The 15,546-nt window shown below is 39.8% G+C and overlaps 2 protein-coding genes across 5 annotated transcripts; one reads left to right on the top strand and one right to left on the bottom strand.

Moving 5' to 3' along the window:
• Positions 1-1,226: 1,226 nt before the first annotated feature.
• On the bottom strand, positions 1,227-8,914 carry itpkca (inositol-trisphosphate 3-kinase Ca). 2 transcript variants are annotated; one of them, XM_028596316.1, is made up of 7 exons: positions 8,757-8,914; positions 4,186-4,285; positions 3,854-4,067; positions 2,546-2,750; positions 2,269-2,370; positions 2,111-2,182; positions 1,227-1,920 (listed from the first exon to the last, which is right to left on the bottom strand). In XM_028596316.1, exons 1-7 carry the CDS (start codon positions 8,766-8,768, stop codon positions 1,714-1,716), a joined length of 912 nt encoding a protein of 303 aa, XP_028452117.1. In that variant the 5' UTR covers positions 8,769-8,914; the 3' UTR covers positions 1,227-1,713. The 2 variants fall into 2 exon arrangements, with proteins under 2 accessions (XP_028452117.1, XP_028452118.1); XM_028596317.1 differs by lacking the exon at positions 8,757-8,914 and adding an exon at positions 8,425-8,704.
• Positions 7,964-15,100, top strand: ccdc61 (coiled-coil domain containing 61). 3 transcript variants are annotated; one of them, XM_028596315.1, is made up of 13 exons: positions 7,964-8,269; positions 9,644-9,801; positions 9,886-9,968; positions 10,652-10,812; positions 10,963-11,115; positions 11,220-11,427; positions 11,543-11,625; positions 11,764-11,984; positions 12,084-12,162; positions 12,255-12,452; positions 12,538-12,571; positions 13,620-13,686; positions 13,798-15,100. In XM_028596315.1, exons 2-13 carry the CDS (start codon positions 9,654-9,656, stop codon positions 13,890-13,892), a joined length of 1,530 nt encoding a protein of 509 aa, XP_028452116.1. In that variant the 5' UTR covers positions 7,964-8,269; positions 9,644-9,653; the 3' UTR covers positions 13,893-15,100. The 3 variants fall into 3 exon arrangements, with proteins under 3 accessions (XP_028452116.1, XP_028452115.1, XP_028452113.1); XM_028596314.1 differs by lacking the exon at positions 7,964-8,269 and adding an exon at positions 8,305-8,915 and having other exon boundaries at positions 11,839-11,984; XM_028596312.1 differs by lacking the exon at positions 7,964-8,269 and adding an exon at positions 8,306-8,915.
• The last annotated feature ends 446 nt before the right edge of the window (positions 15,101-15,546 follow it).

Here is a 15,546-nt window from a genome sequence, read left to right as displayed (position 1 = left end):
TTGATTCATATTAGAATCTGTTCAGGTTTACAGTACTGCATATCTATCACTTTTATATGATATTAGTAATAGCTGCATGGATCCATTCATGGTTTACCTTCTTAACATAATTACTTTACAGTGGATTTAACAATAACCAACAACTAAACACTGCCCCCTCCCCCACTCAACATGATGCACTCACACTCACAGAGGTTTTTAGATGATGAGCTATATTTCACATATATTGTGTGTGTGTGTGTGTATCTATATATATATATATATATATATATATATATATATATATATATATATACATATGTATATAAAATCAAGGAGGACAAAAATAGCTGGTTTTAATGAGTCACCAACACCAATAATCACTACTGAGACAAAAAGATTCACATTTCGACCAGAGAGCAATCAGGGTGTCAGCCTCTAACCCTAACCCTGCAAGAAGGATAAATAAGGCAAGTTCATTTATTTTAAAATTCCATGTGACATTGATAAACTGATCAGTGGCTAACAGTTAATGTAGCATAGTCATTGTTCTTTAACATATGAGTAGAAATATTTTGTTGTAATATTACTCCTCATTGTGCGGATAAACAATCCATTGGATAATGTCAGTCAATTGTTGCCTTCAGGCCTTAAATTTGACTTGTTGATGAAAAAGATTAAGTGTCTACAGCTAGCAGATCTGTAAAGCTGTACTTAGGCTGTAACTGTGCTCTGAGCTAAATGCAAACATTTGGATGTTTACCATTTTCACTATATTAGTAGCTAAAATTTGCTAATTTGCAGCAAACACGAAGCACTACTGTCAAGACATTATACTCAAATATCAACCTCATGATGGTACTAGAGAAAAAAGTTCATTTTCAGGAGACCATAAATGTCTCTACAAAATTTTGGGCCAATCGGTCCAATAGTTTTGGAGATATTTCAGTCTAGACCAAAGTGGTGAACTGACTGACTGACATTACCTTCCCTAGCGCCACACGGCTAACATGGCTGAAAACATTTCCCAGTTTTTTTTAGCCCCTCATAATTACCTGTAAAAGGACAAAGACAAGACTGAAAATGATATGAAATTTAATGTGAAAATAAAAATAAACTGCCACATTACTTGACATTGATATCCATTGAAGTCCCAAAGATTAGTGTTTTCATAAATGTATAAATGGTGAAATATTTTCACAATCTAATGTGTTAATAGGGAGGTAAACAAATGAATTCAAGAAATGTAGGAAATAAGTCCACTTTAATAGTTTTAACACTAATTTAATGACACATTGAGACATTTAAACTGCTGATCATCTCAAACAAAAGGGGGCAGCCATGTCTTTGGCTTATAATTGCTTTTGTCCAGTGTTTCCTGAAATAATGAGCAGGTCATCTCAAGACAGGAGGGTTGGATGTCTCCGGCAGTGCAGTGCAGGTGAGTCCATTCAGTGGTCAAACTTTACAAGGCTCAGGTTGAGATTCCATAAATCACAAATGACCTTTTGATCAATATTGTGGGCCCAATTTGCTGAAAATTAATCTGTTCTGGAAAGCATTTACTTTTGTAATCAATCACATCTTCCTTTTTTGCACCCTTATTCTGCATTTTCTAATTCCCACAATTCCGACAACACAAACATTTCAGAAGCCATTGCATCTTCAGTCACTCGCTTATGAGTGGTGGAAAGGAAAGATTAAGAGTACATTTCCACAAGTTTAGAGAGGTATTCAGGTCAGTGGCAGCATGTTGGCCAGTATATCGATGAGGTTGTCCAGACCCCACAGGTAGCCATCTTCTCGATTGCCCTCTACCCAGGGAGTGCGGTGGTCCAAGGTAAGGTGTGCCGGCAATGCCGCCGTCTTTCCAAAGTCAATCATCCAGACTCCTGTTCTGCCTGTCCAGTCATGTAGAAACAGTAAGGAACTGCCCACGACCTGCAGGGATACAGCTGTTAGGAAAGCGTGCCACCACTGGACAAATGTGCTATATTACAGTATAAGCCTAAGCATGCCTACAGCAGCCAACAAAAATGAGCACCATAGATTTGAAATATAGTTCTTTTGGAACAAGCCCAGTGCTTTTTTTGCCCTTTACACTATTTAACAAAACTGTACCACATCTTACCTCATGTGTTCTGAAGAAGTCTGACGCCTCCAAGACTTGCCGCAGTTGTTTCAACCGTCTCAGATAGCCCCACTGAAGGGAATCCAAGATTTACATGAGAGGAAAGAAAACAAATCTACAAACTAAAGAACATGAAAGTCAGTGAGGGTGACACTTACCACAACGTGTGTATTGGACTCAACAAAGTTGTTCAGTGCTTCCATCACTTGCTCTCTGCTTTTGGTCCTTTTAAAGTTCGTGTGACATTCTTCATTTGACTTCTGCACAGGAAACGTACAGGTTACAGCATTGTGATGCAAAATGTGTAGCTATTAAACTATTTAAAACAGACATTTATTCCAGAAAAAAAGATTGCCAACCAAGCAGCATTTATTCCCTATATACAGTATCAAGATAAATCAATGACCTGACACAAACCATCTTGGATGAACTTACCCTGAATCCTTCGATACGGAAACCCAGTGATGTTGTGGAGCTCAGCGTCTCCCTCCACTGCATGTACCTGGTTTTCAGCACTGCCTGCAGGGCTCGTTCCTGGACCGTTGGGGCCTCTGGGTCCACAGCCACCATCTTCTCATACATGTCGTTACGAGGCTGGGGCCGTTCTCTGGCCACCTGTAGCTCCCCCTCCAGGTATGTGCTGTGAAGGACAGTGGCTAACTGTTAATGTGACTGGAGCTTATTAATTGCATTTAAGGCTATTATAACATTGAAGAAATAAAGCTTCGAAGAGGAATGTATTGCTTTAACATAAGCACCAATAAGATAATTTAAGCGTAACAGATGCTCATTTGTTCAGTGTTTACAAATAATCTTTTATTCTCCATGAAAACCTTTTTTTCCTATGTCTATGTAACTGCAACAAAATTAAACTTCTAATACATTTATGAGTGTTTTATAGTGTTGTATTTCAGCCTCTAACAGTGTTTCTCTATGTTGATTTGACCGTGGCGGCCCCCCACGGCAACATTTCTGCCCCCCATGGTATCAGAAATAGGGCTGCATTGTTAGAGTGCATGTCGGAGAATAGCGCGGACACGCGCCTCACACCGCGAGCGGGCACGGGCGTCACTCGGCAGAAAAAAGGGAGAAAGGAAAAAGAGACGCTGTCCGGGTGATAAGCCAGTTGAGATCGTGTGTGTACGTCTTTGAGAACTGTAAGTCGTATAACTTATGTTGTCAGTTTATTTAAGCCTGGTTTGCCAATTTAAATTAAGTTAACTGGTGATTTTCGTTATTTGTATTCTTCACCTGCTAGCTAAATTGCACGTGGCTGTTGATTCAATATAATAGCTATTGCTCAACGCCCTTGCTCACGTTTGTATTTTAGGTGCATTATTCACATGCTGAAGTAGTTACACTGCATTAAGATAATGTAATTAATAGTGGGTTTATTGTTATTTGCTACAGAATGCTTAGCCTATATGTCAAGACCAAAGTTAGCCTATATAGTGACTCAAAAAATACAGTTCAATCACAACTGAAAATATGTGAATAAAGTGTCAGTTCCATAATTGTTTAACCTCTGTCACTAACAGACAAGTTTGCAACTCTGACTTTAGCACCAAAATTCATAAAAAAAAAAAAAAAAAAAAGAGATTAAATTTAGGGGGGTTTGAGCCCCACCAAAAAGGGTCTAAAATCGGCCATGTTTGAGAATTAGTGCTGCACGTCTCCTTTTTCAAATATTTCTGAAATAAAACTTATCTAACTTGGAGACAAAAATTGCCCGTTAAAACTTACCGACTGCCCATCTTGCAGTCCATGATGGCAGGTGAGTTGAAATGGGTCAGCAAGTTATCCATCATGTTGTAATCCTGCTCGTCCCGCTGTACCACACCGTGGTAGGCTGGAACAAAGGGCCTCAAAACGTCCTCCATCAGCCTAAGGTAGCATTGTTGCTCCCCCTCACAAAACTTCTTCAGCAGTGTGCCATAATCCCCAACATGAAAGCTCCCTGTAAAGACAAGCAAGGAAAAGAAGACAAACCACATATATTCTATAACTTACATTGTGGATTTTTAGATTTTGACCCGCTGAGGAGCAAAATGAATGACAAGACCAGATAAATTAACCTGCATGTCCGACCACTTGCAGCCACTGCTGAGGTTTCTTGGGAGTCATAGGGAGGAGAGATGAAGTCCCACAACTTTTGTGTTTCTTCCATGCGGAGTTCTGCATGGGAAGACCAAAAACCTCAGTCAGTCATTCTTTAGTACACACACACACTCCAGGTCACACTCCTCTGCTGCCTGTGTTTTTCTGCGTCATTATAGACAAGCAGCAGACTTCAGACTCAGTCACTCGACTTTTTGCCAAATGGGTGAACAATGTCTCCATGGAAACAGCCCTACACCAAGACTAAGTGAAGAAAGGACGGGGTCGGCTCTGATCTTGTGCAAGAGGTAAATCAAATATTTACAAAAAGCACTTGTTTTCTACTGAAAACTGCTATTAAACACTGAACCAAAAAGTGGAAGGCTGAACACACAGATGTTGACAATGTCAACATGGAAGTTGGAAATGATGTTGAAAATGTGGTACCGACACAATTGATTGGTCGATTGAAGGGAAATGTATCTACTATCATAATTTTGATCAAACTGGTACCAGCTTGGCAAATATGAAGATATTTCTGGTTCTGTCTGTTCCTCAGATCATTATAAATTAGATAATCCAGCAGCACTGTTTTGAATTAACTACAGCTTTTGTATCTTGCTCACTGATAATAGTAATATCATTAATTAAGATCATATCATAACATATCATGGGAGATGTACATTTGATACCTTAAATGCCAAATGTTTTGATTTACAGTAGTGGAAAGTAAGTACCACTACACTTTTAAAGGGTATTTTGTACTTTACTTAGATGCTACTTAATACTTCTACTACACTACATTCTGGAGGGAAATGTTGTACTTTAGTCCACTATATTTATTTGACAACTCAAGCTACTATAGTTACTTTCGAGATGAATTACATTCGCAACAGGTGATCGGTTCATAAATTATGATGCGCTGTTAGAGATTAAACTATAAAAAGTATATAAAGCAGTGGAAGTTAGCTCTACTTCAACCAACTACAACAGTAAAATGCTGCTTACAAATTAATGTAAGTTATAATAATCTGAAATATGCACAGACGCCATGTTTCTGCATGAGTACTTTTACCAGAGATGGTTTTGTTTAGAGGTAGACCGGTTAATCGGTTTTGCCGATTAATCGGCACAATAGTTGATTGGTGGAACTATCGTTATCGGCAAAAATCCATACCGATAGTTTTTCCTGGTTGCATCCGTTGCTGGAGCGGTTGAGAAGTGCACGCTGTCATTCATTACACAGTACGCGAGAGCTGAGAAGGGTCTGCTGGCATCATGCATTACAATAGCTGCCTCTAGAGTGTCTTTCTAGCCTTTACAGGTGATTTTCTATCCAGCCTGGAGCCTTTTTTTTCAGGGTTGTTGAGCATTAAATCCAAACTGTTACATCCAAGATTTATCCACTTGATGTCCATAATTCATCACGTTTTCGGTCATTTCTGCCGCTAACTCCGTGCTACCCATAGACAGTAGGTGCTACCCAATGGGTGCTACCGACAAGGGAATCTCCCATGATGCCTTTTGTTTATGTTTTCAACCAATGGGAAGGCAGGTCCGTCACACATTACGCCTTATACGGGCATCCAAGCGAGAACAGTGAGTATAGTGGGAAAGATAGATCCCTCCAGGTCAGAGATTGTCTGTTACCGTTCTAAACCGACAGTTTAACTGTTTTTATTTGTTAATTTATTACTTTTTGTTTCAGTTTGAATGAATGTCTTTTATTGACTTCAATATTTATATTTATTTCATTTAGCATGTTTTCATGGTTCAATACAGTTTTTTATTTTTATAATAAAGTTCAGCACTGTTTTACTTGGAGTGTCATGTTTGTTTTTATCCAGTATCAATTCTAAATACTATCGGTCGGTCGATTAATCGGTTATCGGCAAATACGACCCAACCTAGCTATTGGTATCAGTAAAATCCACTATCGGTCGACCTCTAGTTTGTTATAGAGAATCTTTGCTTTTTATATATACAGTATATATATATATATATATATATATATATATATATATATATATATATATACAGTGGCTAAATTGGCTTTTGTAGGGAGGGGGAGCCCTTATTTACGGAGAATGGTCATTCAAAATTGTGCCGTAAAATGACTTAATGTGTTTTTACACCAAATGGGCTCTTTTTTCCAGTATTAATGTGTAAGGTAGGGTTGATTAGTTATTCAAACAAAGAGAAATACTTCACAATTCACTTACTTTATTATTACTATTTATATATATTATTGTTAACAGGCAGGCAATGGATTTCACCCTTGGAAAATGTATGAAATTGAACATGTTTGAAAATATTGGTTGGCAAATATGTAAACATCTTTTTAAACAAGAAAATTATGTTGATTTAAGAGAATCAGAAACCACTATTATAGCCTTTTTAACAGTGATTGGCTGGCCCAGCTTGTTAATAGCCAGTGTATGTTCATTTTAGCTTCCAGTTTGTTAGATGGCACCAACATTTGGTCTAATAATAACTGGCCTGGCAAGTCAAAGGCCAAGGTTTTGCTTCCAGATTTGTTTGGTGACTTATGATGTGGGGGTCTGTCCTCCCCAGAATTTTTTTTAGCATTAAACACTTCATTTTCTGCATTTTGGTGAATTTGTATGCACCTATTTCTACCTTTATCTTTATGTAAAGGGAAACACTAGGCTACAATCCAAATATAACAACTTAATGGAAAATATTGCAGTAAGGCTGTCAGGAATTCTGTATTGCTTTCATCTATTTATTCTCCTTTAGATTGACTTTTCTAATTATATCTGAGTCAGCACACAAGTAGCTTAGGCATAATTTATTCTTCCCTTTTTTGCATCTTTTGTTGGGGAAGTAACCTCCGTAAATGTGCATATGACAATTATTCACCTCAGTGATACATTATTTATTTAATGTATTAATAAACCTCTTGATTGTAATATTTCAGATGATTGAGCAAGATTTCTGCTCATGTCCAAAACTTTGTGCACATTCAAAATATAACTCATCCCATCTGTGCTCTCTGAGATTTGAAGGAGTCGTGATATTTTGTGAAAAAAATAAAGTTATAATATAGGCTATTACGAGAATAAAGTCGCTATATTTTAGAAAATAATCTATAGGCTACATGCACCGTAGTCTGCTGTGCATTACGTGATTGCTCTGCTGATACGGTAGATCTCAGAGTCCCGTTTGAGACGTTTAGGGAAGTGGCTGTACGCTGCTAAACATCGGAGGTGGAAACCCGAAACTTATGGCAGAAATACACGGAGCTCAAACGCGACACATCTGCCGCAGCATGTCCACAGCAGAGCCCATCCATAAACCTAAAGCTGCGCAGCTTTTTACAGCGAGAGTGGACACTAAGCGACGTCCGGTTTCATATTTGTTAGTCGACTTTTCAAAATACATTTGGGGTTACACTCAAAACATTCGGGGCTGAACCCCCGGCAAAATGTTTGATGCTGAAGGAGACGGAGCTGAGCTCCGGCAGGGTGTGTTGTGGCCCTGAGGAGGGGGAGCTGCGCTCCGGCCCAATTTAACCTCTGCAAAATATACTATTTGCATTTTTCTGCAGCAATATAATCAGTGATGATACTCCTGTATTTGTATATCAGTCACATTTGTAATGTAAATTGCATAATGGAGCATTTAGATTGTTATGTTGCAACTAATCACCACTATTCATTTTCAGCATAATTTTGTAGTCGTGCACATATAGACTGTAAACAGGTCGTGCAGTACTGCGGAGGTAGTGTCCGTTCACCACCAATGGAGGGCAGCGATGCGCCTGAGAGGCGTAGCGCCTCTGTAAAGTTAAAGCAGAGGAAGAGGCAACGGAGGCAAAGCAAAGGGAAGAAGAAGAATTTAACGGTTCCCGGTTGTTGAACCGCTCCCGTCTCCACGGTGGCTTCCAAATGGTTTTGGACTATTGTACCACCAATAAAGCGGTCAGCGGTTTCATGAACTTCACCTAGCTAACGCACCGCGATGTTTTTCCAACGAGTAGCTAACGTTATGTGTTGACAGCTTACCTCAGTAACTTACGGATCATTACTGCGACCAAAGGTAACGTTAACGTATTTTTGTTTGGTGTTTATTCGGACACTGAATAACATGTTAGCTTCACTTACAAGCGGCTTGGTTAGCTAGCTAGCTGTGACTCAATTTAACTAACTTGCGTGACCCAGCGCTAACTAACGATAATGTCCATGCTAGCTTACCTTAGCTAACGTTACCAGAGCGAAGATGTTGGGATATTGACAGAGAAATAACGTTAGAAGCTAACGTAGCGTCAACTTGACGTTAGTTGCCTAACGGTATATTTCGGAAGTATGCAAGTAAGTGATCAATTTAGCCGAGTCCCAAACTTAACGTTACTGTTGTGAACTAGCTAACGTTAAACAAGCATTACCGTCTCCCCCATCGTCTATAATGTTGTCTGTGCATGAACAGTGAACGATGAGGTTAACACGGATTTCACTGTGCACGGGAGAAAGTGGAGTCAATCTAACAGCATTGTAACGCAACAAAAGAGACACAGTTAATAACTTACCTCGTAAAACATGACTTAAGACATTTGCGGAGTCCTCGACGAATGGATGCCCAACCAACCAGAACTTTTTCCCAATAAAAATGATGACACCTTTGGAAATGGACTCTGTTGGCTCGCTACCGCCCCTCGCGTTGTGTTGATGACTGTACAGACTGCGAGGTGAGCCCTTATTTTTACAGTCTAGGGGTGAGCCAGGTGAAATAGGAGAGAACGCAAGAATAATATGGATACGTTTTAAACAACCTTATACCCCCATGTTTATGTTTTTACATCTAGGTTCTTATGTTACTGGGAAAAAAAATTTATATATAAAATGTAGAATGCAAATTGCACAAATCAAACTAGGCTAGATGAATTACAAATATAACACACTCTTAAAAAACAATCCTGTGTGTAGAAAATGGTGCTAACACATGCTATATGCACTACCTGATTTACTGATAATGTGGCTTTGGTTTCCCTCAGACCACTAACCCACTGGCGGACGTATGAAATACTCAAAAACGAGCAAACGTGTATCATTTAAAATTTTAACAGAATACAGTTTTCTCCATTCAGATTCCCCCTGTTAAGCTCTTTAAGCAACTGAATCAGATTAAGTTGTGTCAAGACCTTTTGATATTATGTCGATGGCTCTGTTAACTGTTAACATTAAGCCCTCCTGTTTTTTGTAGACTCTGCAAGATGAAATAGTTCTCTTGGTCAAATCAGGGTTATGATTGGGCTTTAGATTTGTTCCTGGCATCAGATGTATTTCTGTGGCATTGCAATTCCTAACCATACAGGAGCTTGTAAACTTGCCCACTAACATTACTCAGCTGTGCTTTTGAACAACAGTTGATTGATTGATTGATTGATTGATTGATTGATTTATTTCTCCTACACAGACCCCGTGCGATGGAGGAGGGCTCTGAGGTGATGGAGGATATTGTATTTCGAGGAGTGGAGTTTTCTGTGAAGATAGAGGTGGACAAGGGTTTGCTGATAGTCGAAATCTCTGACTCAGTGACAGCCGATCAATGGAGGGGGGACTTTGATCCAGCATGTAAGTAGCATACATTTATTCCAGATTAAATGTCATCACAGGCACATTTAGTCTCACTCACACTATTTCATGTTTTTCTTTTAGACATTGAGGACCTCACCCGCAAAACTGGCAACTTCAAGCAGTTCCCTATTTTCTGCAGCATGTTGGAATCAGCTGTTAGAAAGGTAGGTTTGAAGGTGCAGACAGATATAAATATATGATATGAATGGAAAAACAAACGCAGAGGTGGCACAAATGCATACAAAGACAATAGAAAGATGTGAACAGACACAGATTTGCCTGAGGCTGTGTGAGCTGAGGCGCGAGTCATTCATTCGAGTTCAATGTTTCCACTTGAGCGGGGGAAAAAATGTCCAGTTATCCCGAGCTGTCTTATTCCCTCTAATCTTTTCATTAATGTTAAGGACCAGGGGCCAAAAGGAGAGGGCCTGGAGGAAAATAAGAAACCATTGGAAATTTGGGTACATTTAGAAATCTTGTGTGTGCTGTTTCAACAAACATCAGTACTGCCTGTCAGGCCGTTTGTTGCTAAAACAAAAGTAATACACAGACAACAAATACACAGTCAAACTTGTGCAAAGACAGTGAAACAAAGAATTGTATATCAATACACCTTAATATCACACTAGGTTCATGATTCTCAGATGAGAAAATACATAATTGTTATTATTATTTGTGTATTTAAATGTAAATGAAATGGTAAACACGTTTTTATTGCAGACAGGGTCAGGCAGACATGACAAAATAATGATTTTTAAATCAGGAGGCCACTAGAGCAGCTACAGATGTGTGTTGTGTTACTCTTTTATTTCTAATGTTGCGTAGTTAACTTGAGCTTTTTCTGCAGATGAGTGATTCTGTTACACTTGACCTCTTGACCTATGCTGACCTGGAGCTGCTACGTAACCGAAAAGCAGGAGTGGTTAGTCGTCCTCGTGGCCATCAGCAGTCATCTGTTCTCACTGCCAAAAGATATCTAATCCTCATATACACTGTGGAGTTTGACAGGTTTGTGCCTCTGTAGCAACAAACATAGTTACATATTAAACAGACATTTTGTTTGGTGATGCCCTCTTTGGGCCACAGATTAAGTTCCTCAGTGTTTTGGTTATGTCTGTGGTAATAATACATGATTTGCTGACTGTTTTGTATTTGTAGGATACACTACCCTTTACCCCTGCCCTATGTGGGTAAGCCTGACCCGGCTGCCCTACAGAAGGAAGTCCGAGCTCTGAGGGCTGAGCTCAACACCGTCTCCTCTCATGGAATTAACAAATCTGCAGAACTAGAAATACAGCGGCTTCGAGCAGAGTAGGTTGCACTGCATTTCCATCGTCATAACCAATGTGAAGGGATGTAGTGTTTTTTTTGTTTGTTTGTTTTTTATATAAATAAAGTCTCCTACTGTTTTCCAGGCTGGCTCTAGTCAAAGAAGAGAAGGAGTCCATGGGCAAGGTTCTGGAGCGACTGCAGATCAGCGGAAGTGGTCCCACATCGGGACGAGAGGACTGGAGGGTCAGAGATGTGGTGAGGGCGCTGGAGGAGCAGCTCGTGAAGGAGAGGGCCAAAAGTCAACGCTCGGCGAGCAAGAGGTGCCAGGAGCAGCGACTCCTGATGGAGCAGGTGGACCTCTTCTGCTTCTCAAAGTAGTCAACAAGATGACTCTTGTTTCCTTTGTGACGCAGCTGGTTTTAACTTTTCTTTTTTTTCTTCTTCTTTTTTCCCCTGTCCTGGCTAGTTTGAGGAGCTGAGAGCATCGGAGTGCGCTCTCCGTGTTCGTGTCAAGAATCTCACCAGTGAACTGGCGTTGCTACGGAGAGGGTAAGACTATCTAAGCGTGTACTATGTCTTTACTTTCTCTCTCTTTTTTTTCATTCACTTACTTACAATGTGGAGTGATATTGTTAAATCTGAATACTGTTTACCTACTTAGCACACACCCTCTTTGTGTGTCTGCAGTAGAGTGACTCCTGTGTCCGGTCACGTTCGCTCTCGAGTTGATGGGGAAATCTATCGCTCGCTCTCTCGCGACAGGAGGTCGGGGTACGGGACAGTCAGGGCTCGCTCAGGATCCAGAGAACGGACGGAGGACAGAGGGCAAAGGTCAGAGGAAAGGGGAAGAAGAGCGGACTCCTCGGGACCACGTGCTCGCATACCCAGGCCGTCACCTTCCCCCACTGGTACTGGATCTGCTCATGATGTTGCAGCAGTTTGCCCTATTATTTCAAATATAAGGTGACTGTGTTTAAATCTAAATATTCCCAAATACCATTTGACAGGGTCCCGGGTAGAACGCTTTGACCCAACTGCTTACATCCAGGACAGACAGCGCAGACAGAAAGAGGCAGATGTCAAAAAGTTGGTCTCCATTCTTTTTCCTTTGACAGCACACTGGTATTTGATGTTGTAGCTGCTCGGAGCAACAGTTTTAACCCTGCTTTCTGTGTCAGACAAAGAAAGGTACGGAGGGACATGCTCGCATCACCCGTTGTCTCTGAGAGGGGGCGATCACGTTCCAGAGAGGCCTATCCTCAGATGGCCCGTTCTGGCAGCAGAGGCAGGAGTTTATCAGTGGAGCGCAGAGGGAGCAGGAACTCCTCTGAAAGCTCGTTAGTGGACATGGATGAAATGGCCAAAACTTTGTTCAGGTGATGGAATAACCTCTGGCTAGGTTTAGTTTAGTCTCTGTTGTTTTAGCTGGTTATTTTAACATCTCTTTGTGTGTGTTTACAGAGCAAGAAAACAGGCTTACAATGGACCCAGTGTGGTGAGTGGCTTGGCAATTAATTTAACTCTAGTACACTGTTACTTAGGGGTGTGCAAAAAAATTGATTCGCATCGCAATTCAAGCTCTACCGATTCAGAATCGATTCATAGAATTCCAAAAATCGATTCTTATTTTTTAATAAAATATAAAAGTAACTACATTTACATACTGTGAATCTTTTTTTAAATCGAGAATCATTTATGAAATCGAAAATCGATTTTGAACCGAACCTTGACATTTTCTGAATTGTGCACCCCTATTGTTACTAACTGTTGTTGCTGCTCGCTCATCTCAAGGATAAGGTTTGGGTTATTCTATATTTTTCTTACCGTAAACTAATCCTAAGAAAAGTGTGTGTGTGTGTGTGTGTGTGTGTGTGTGTGTGTGTGTGTGTGTGTGTGTGTGTGTGTGTGTGTGTGTGTGTGTGTGTGTGTGTGTGTGTGTGTGTGTGTGTGTGTGTGTGTGTGTGTGTGTGTGTGTGTGTGTGTGTGTGTGTGTGTGTGTGTGTGTGTGTGTGTGTGTGTGTGTGTGTGTGTGTGTGTGTGTGTGTGGTGTGTGTGTGGTGTGTGTGTGGAGTGTGTATTTTGTCTGTGGCTCACAGCCTCAACCCCCAGTTGCAAAGTTTTTTTTGTTTTTTTTTGTAAGGCTCAGTAGTTTTCTAAACGATCTGGGAACTGTAGTTTTTAGACAAACCTATTCAAAAAGGAGTGGATGGTGCATTTGTCTGGGACTATTTTCATCCGTAGATGAATTTGACACAAGTGAGCGGGAATAACTCAAAATAAACTACAGTGCCCATGTTCATCGTAATGAAGGAATAGCTCACCCAGTGCAATCATTTCTTTAGTATTTGTTTTAACAATGGAGCTCTATTGCACAGAGGAATACGCTACATACAGTATATAAAGTTTGGTGACACAGACACTACTTGTTAGTAAGATCCATTCATTGATGGTTTGGGGCTTTTCATCATTTGTTGACAATACAAGAAAAAAACAGAATGTTGCCTGGCTTATTATCCTTTAATGTGCAATTTGTCTGTTTCTAGTCTAGAGGAGGCCTTTTGACCAGGAAGCCATTATGCAGTACTCCAACACACAGAATGAAAGACAAAGGTAATTAATGCAAGTCTTTTAACCTCTTTGCTGCAATAAAATGATTTAAATTGAAGAAAAAAAGCTAGCCACCATATTGTCTTATTACCATTTGTATGTATCCAACCCCAGAGAGCTCCATAGATACAGGTGCTGAGCTGTCAGAGATTGATGCCAGGCTCCTGGCACTTCAGGAGTACATGAGGGACCTGGATACAGGACACTAACAACCTGCTGCTTGAGTCACTCGTGAATATCTTACCTGACAACTGCACAGCTTGGAGCTTTTTTTTTTTTTTTTTTTTTTTTACTGTGGACAGACTAAGAAGCTTCAAGCTTGACCAAATGTTGTACCGGTGTATACTGTATGTGTTCATGTAAGAGACTAAAACTCCATCTGGAAGGTCAGACTTCCAGGATTTCAGGAAACTGAAGGACTACTTTTCATGGACTGAAATTATTTTTTTAAGTTTTTATTAATTAACTTAAAAGATGACTGTGTTGGAGTGTCGTGTTATCATTTCTTTTTTACACCTCGCCAAACCCTCTAAACTAAACTAATTACATGGACGTCAAATTTGGCAGTACCTCAGTCCAGAAATAATTTAATTTTATCCTTCACTTGCTTGTTGTTTTCTTTTCTTTTTAGTTGGTTATGTGAGAGCACATCACTTGTTTTATCTGTTGTGGAGTTTCCTTCCTGTGAGTGTGAGTGTATATCATCTTTTCTAAACACAAGTCAAGCAACTATTTTAAACTGAAATGTGATCCACATGTTAACCATATATTGTTAAACCTTTGATGGACTGTTGTCTATTCTGCCCAGTGCATGTTGGGATACACTCCTGTACCCTGAAAGACAATACGCAAGTAGAGGACATGACTTGGCTAAATGCATATCATAATCAGAGCTGGTGGTTAAATGCCATTTCAGCCTTAGTCTGCATTTCCAATCAATATGTTCAAATGTGTTCTCTTTCCTGCTCAAATTTGAACTCAACGTTTCCAGTGCATTTTAGCGTTATAGTTGATGATACTATTATACAACAGTTGATCTACATAGTGCATTAAAATGTAACAATTTCTGCTGTTTAAACAGAAGTGGAACCAATTTCCCTTTTGAGGTTGTTTTGTATCCCAAACTCGAGCATAAAAGCTAGTTATCTTGGATAACATTTGTGTAAGGGAACAATGCTTATCATCTAAGATAAATTGGACCGACTAAGGATATTTGTATGTATGTTTACACAAATCCAAACCACTTTCATGGTGATCGTGCATTAAAAGTGTATGAACACAGACACCTTTTTTATAATAGTAAAACTGCCAAATTTTGTACGAACTGCTGTATGTACATGTGTACAAAGACTTTTACTCTAATTTTTTCCCAGTCTGTCTTTTATATCATCTAAAAATATAATTTATAAGAATGGTATCCTGTGTTTACATTTTTGTGTACCGTTTTGTACGCACTGATGCCTTTTGCACTATTGTCAGTTGAAGTGGAGCTGGAGGGAAACCTTGAAGGGTTTTTACACCACTGCAGCTGGCTTGCTTTCATTAATTAACAAATGCACTTCCAGGCATGGAGCCTTCCACTCAGGAGAACAACTCGGTGGCTGAACAGCTGTTCTGTTTCTACTTGGAAACTCGGGAGGGAGAGTTATGTTAGTTTATGCCGTGACTGACACTGTAGCGAGCTACACATATTAACAGCATTTAAGCGACACATGCACACAATTGTTCCCTTACAAAAAGTTTCAAATTCATTGTCCTGCACAACTGAAAGGACTTTTTGTAAGGGTTTATAACACGGACTGTTACAACTTTGATCTCTTTCAACAGATCTTTGCTATCTCTGTCATGGCCTGAATCTTGTTG

Source organism: Perca flavescens, chromosome 13 (assembly GCF_004354835.1).
Source record: "Perca flavescens isolate YP-PL-M2 chromosome 13, PFLA_1.0, whole genome shotgun sequence".
Classification (NCBI taxonomy): Eukaryota; Metazoa; Chordata; class Actinopteri; order Perciformes; family Percidae; genus Perca; species Perca flavescens.
Note: the sequence above shows the minus strand (reverse complement) of the source record. Positions and strands in the feature narration are given on the sequence as shown.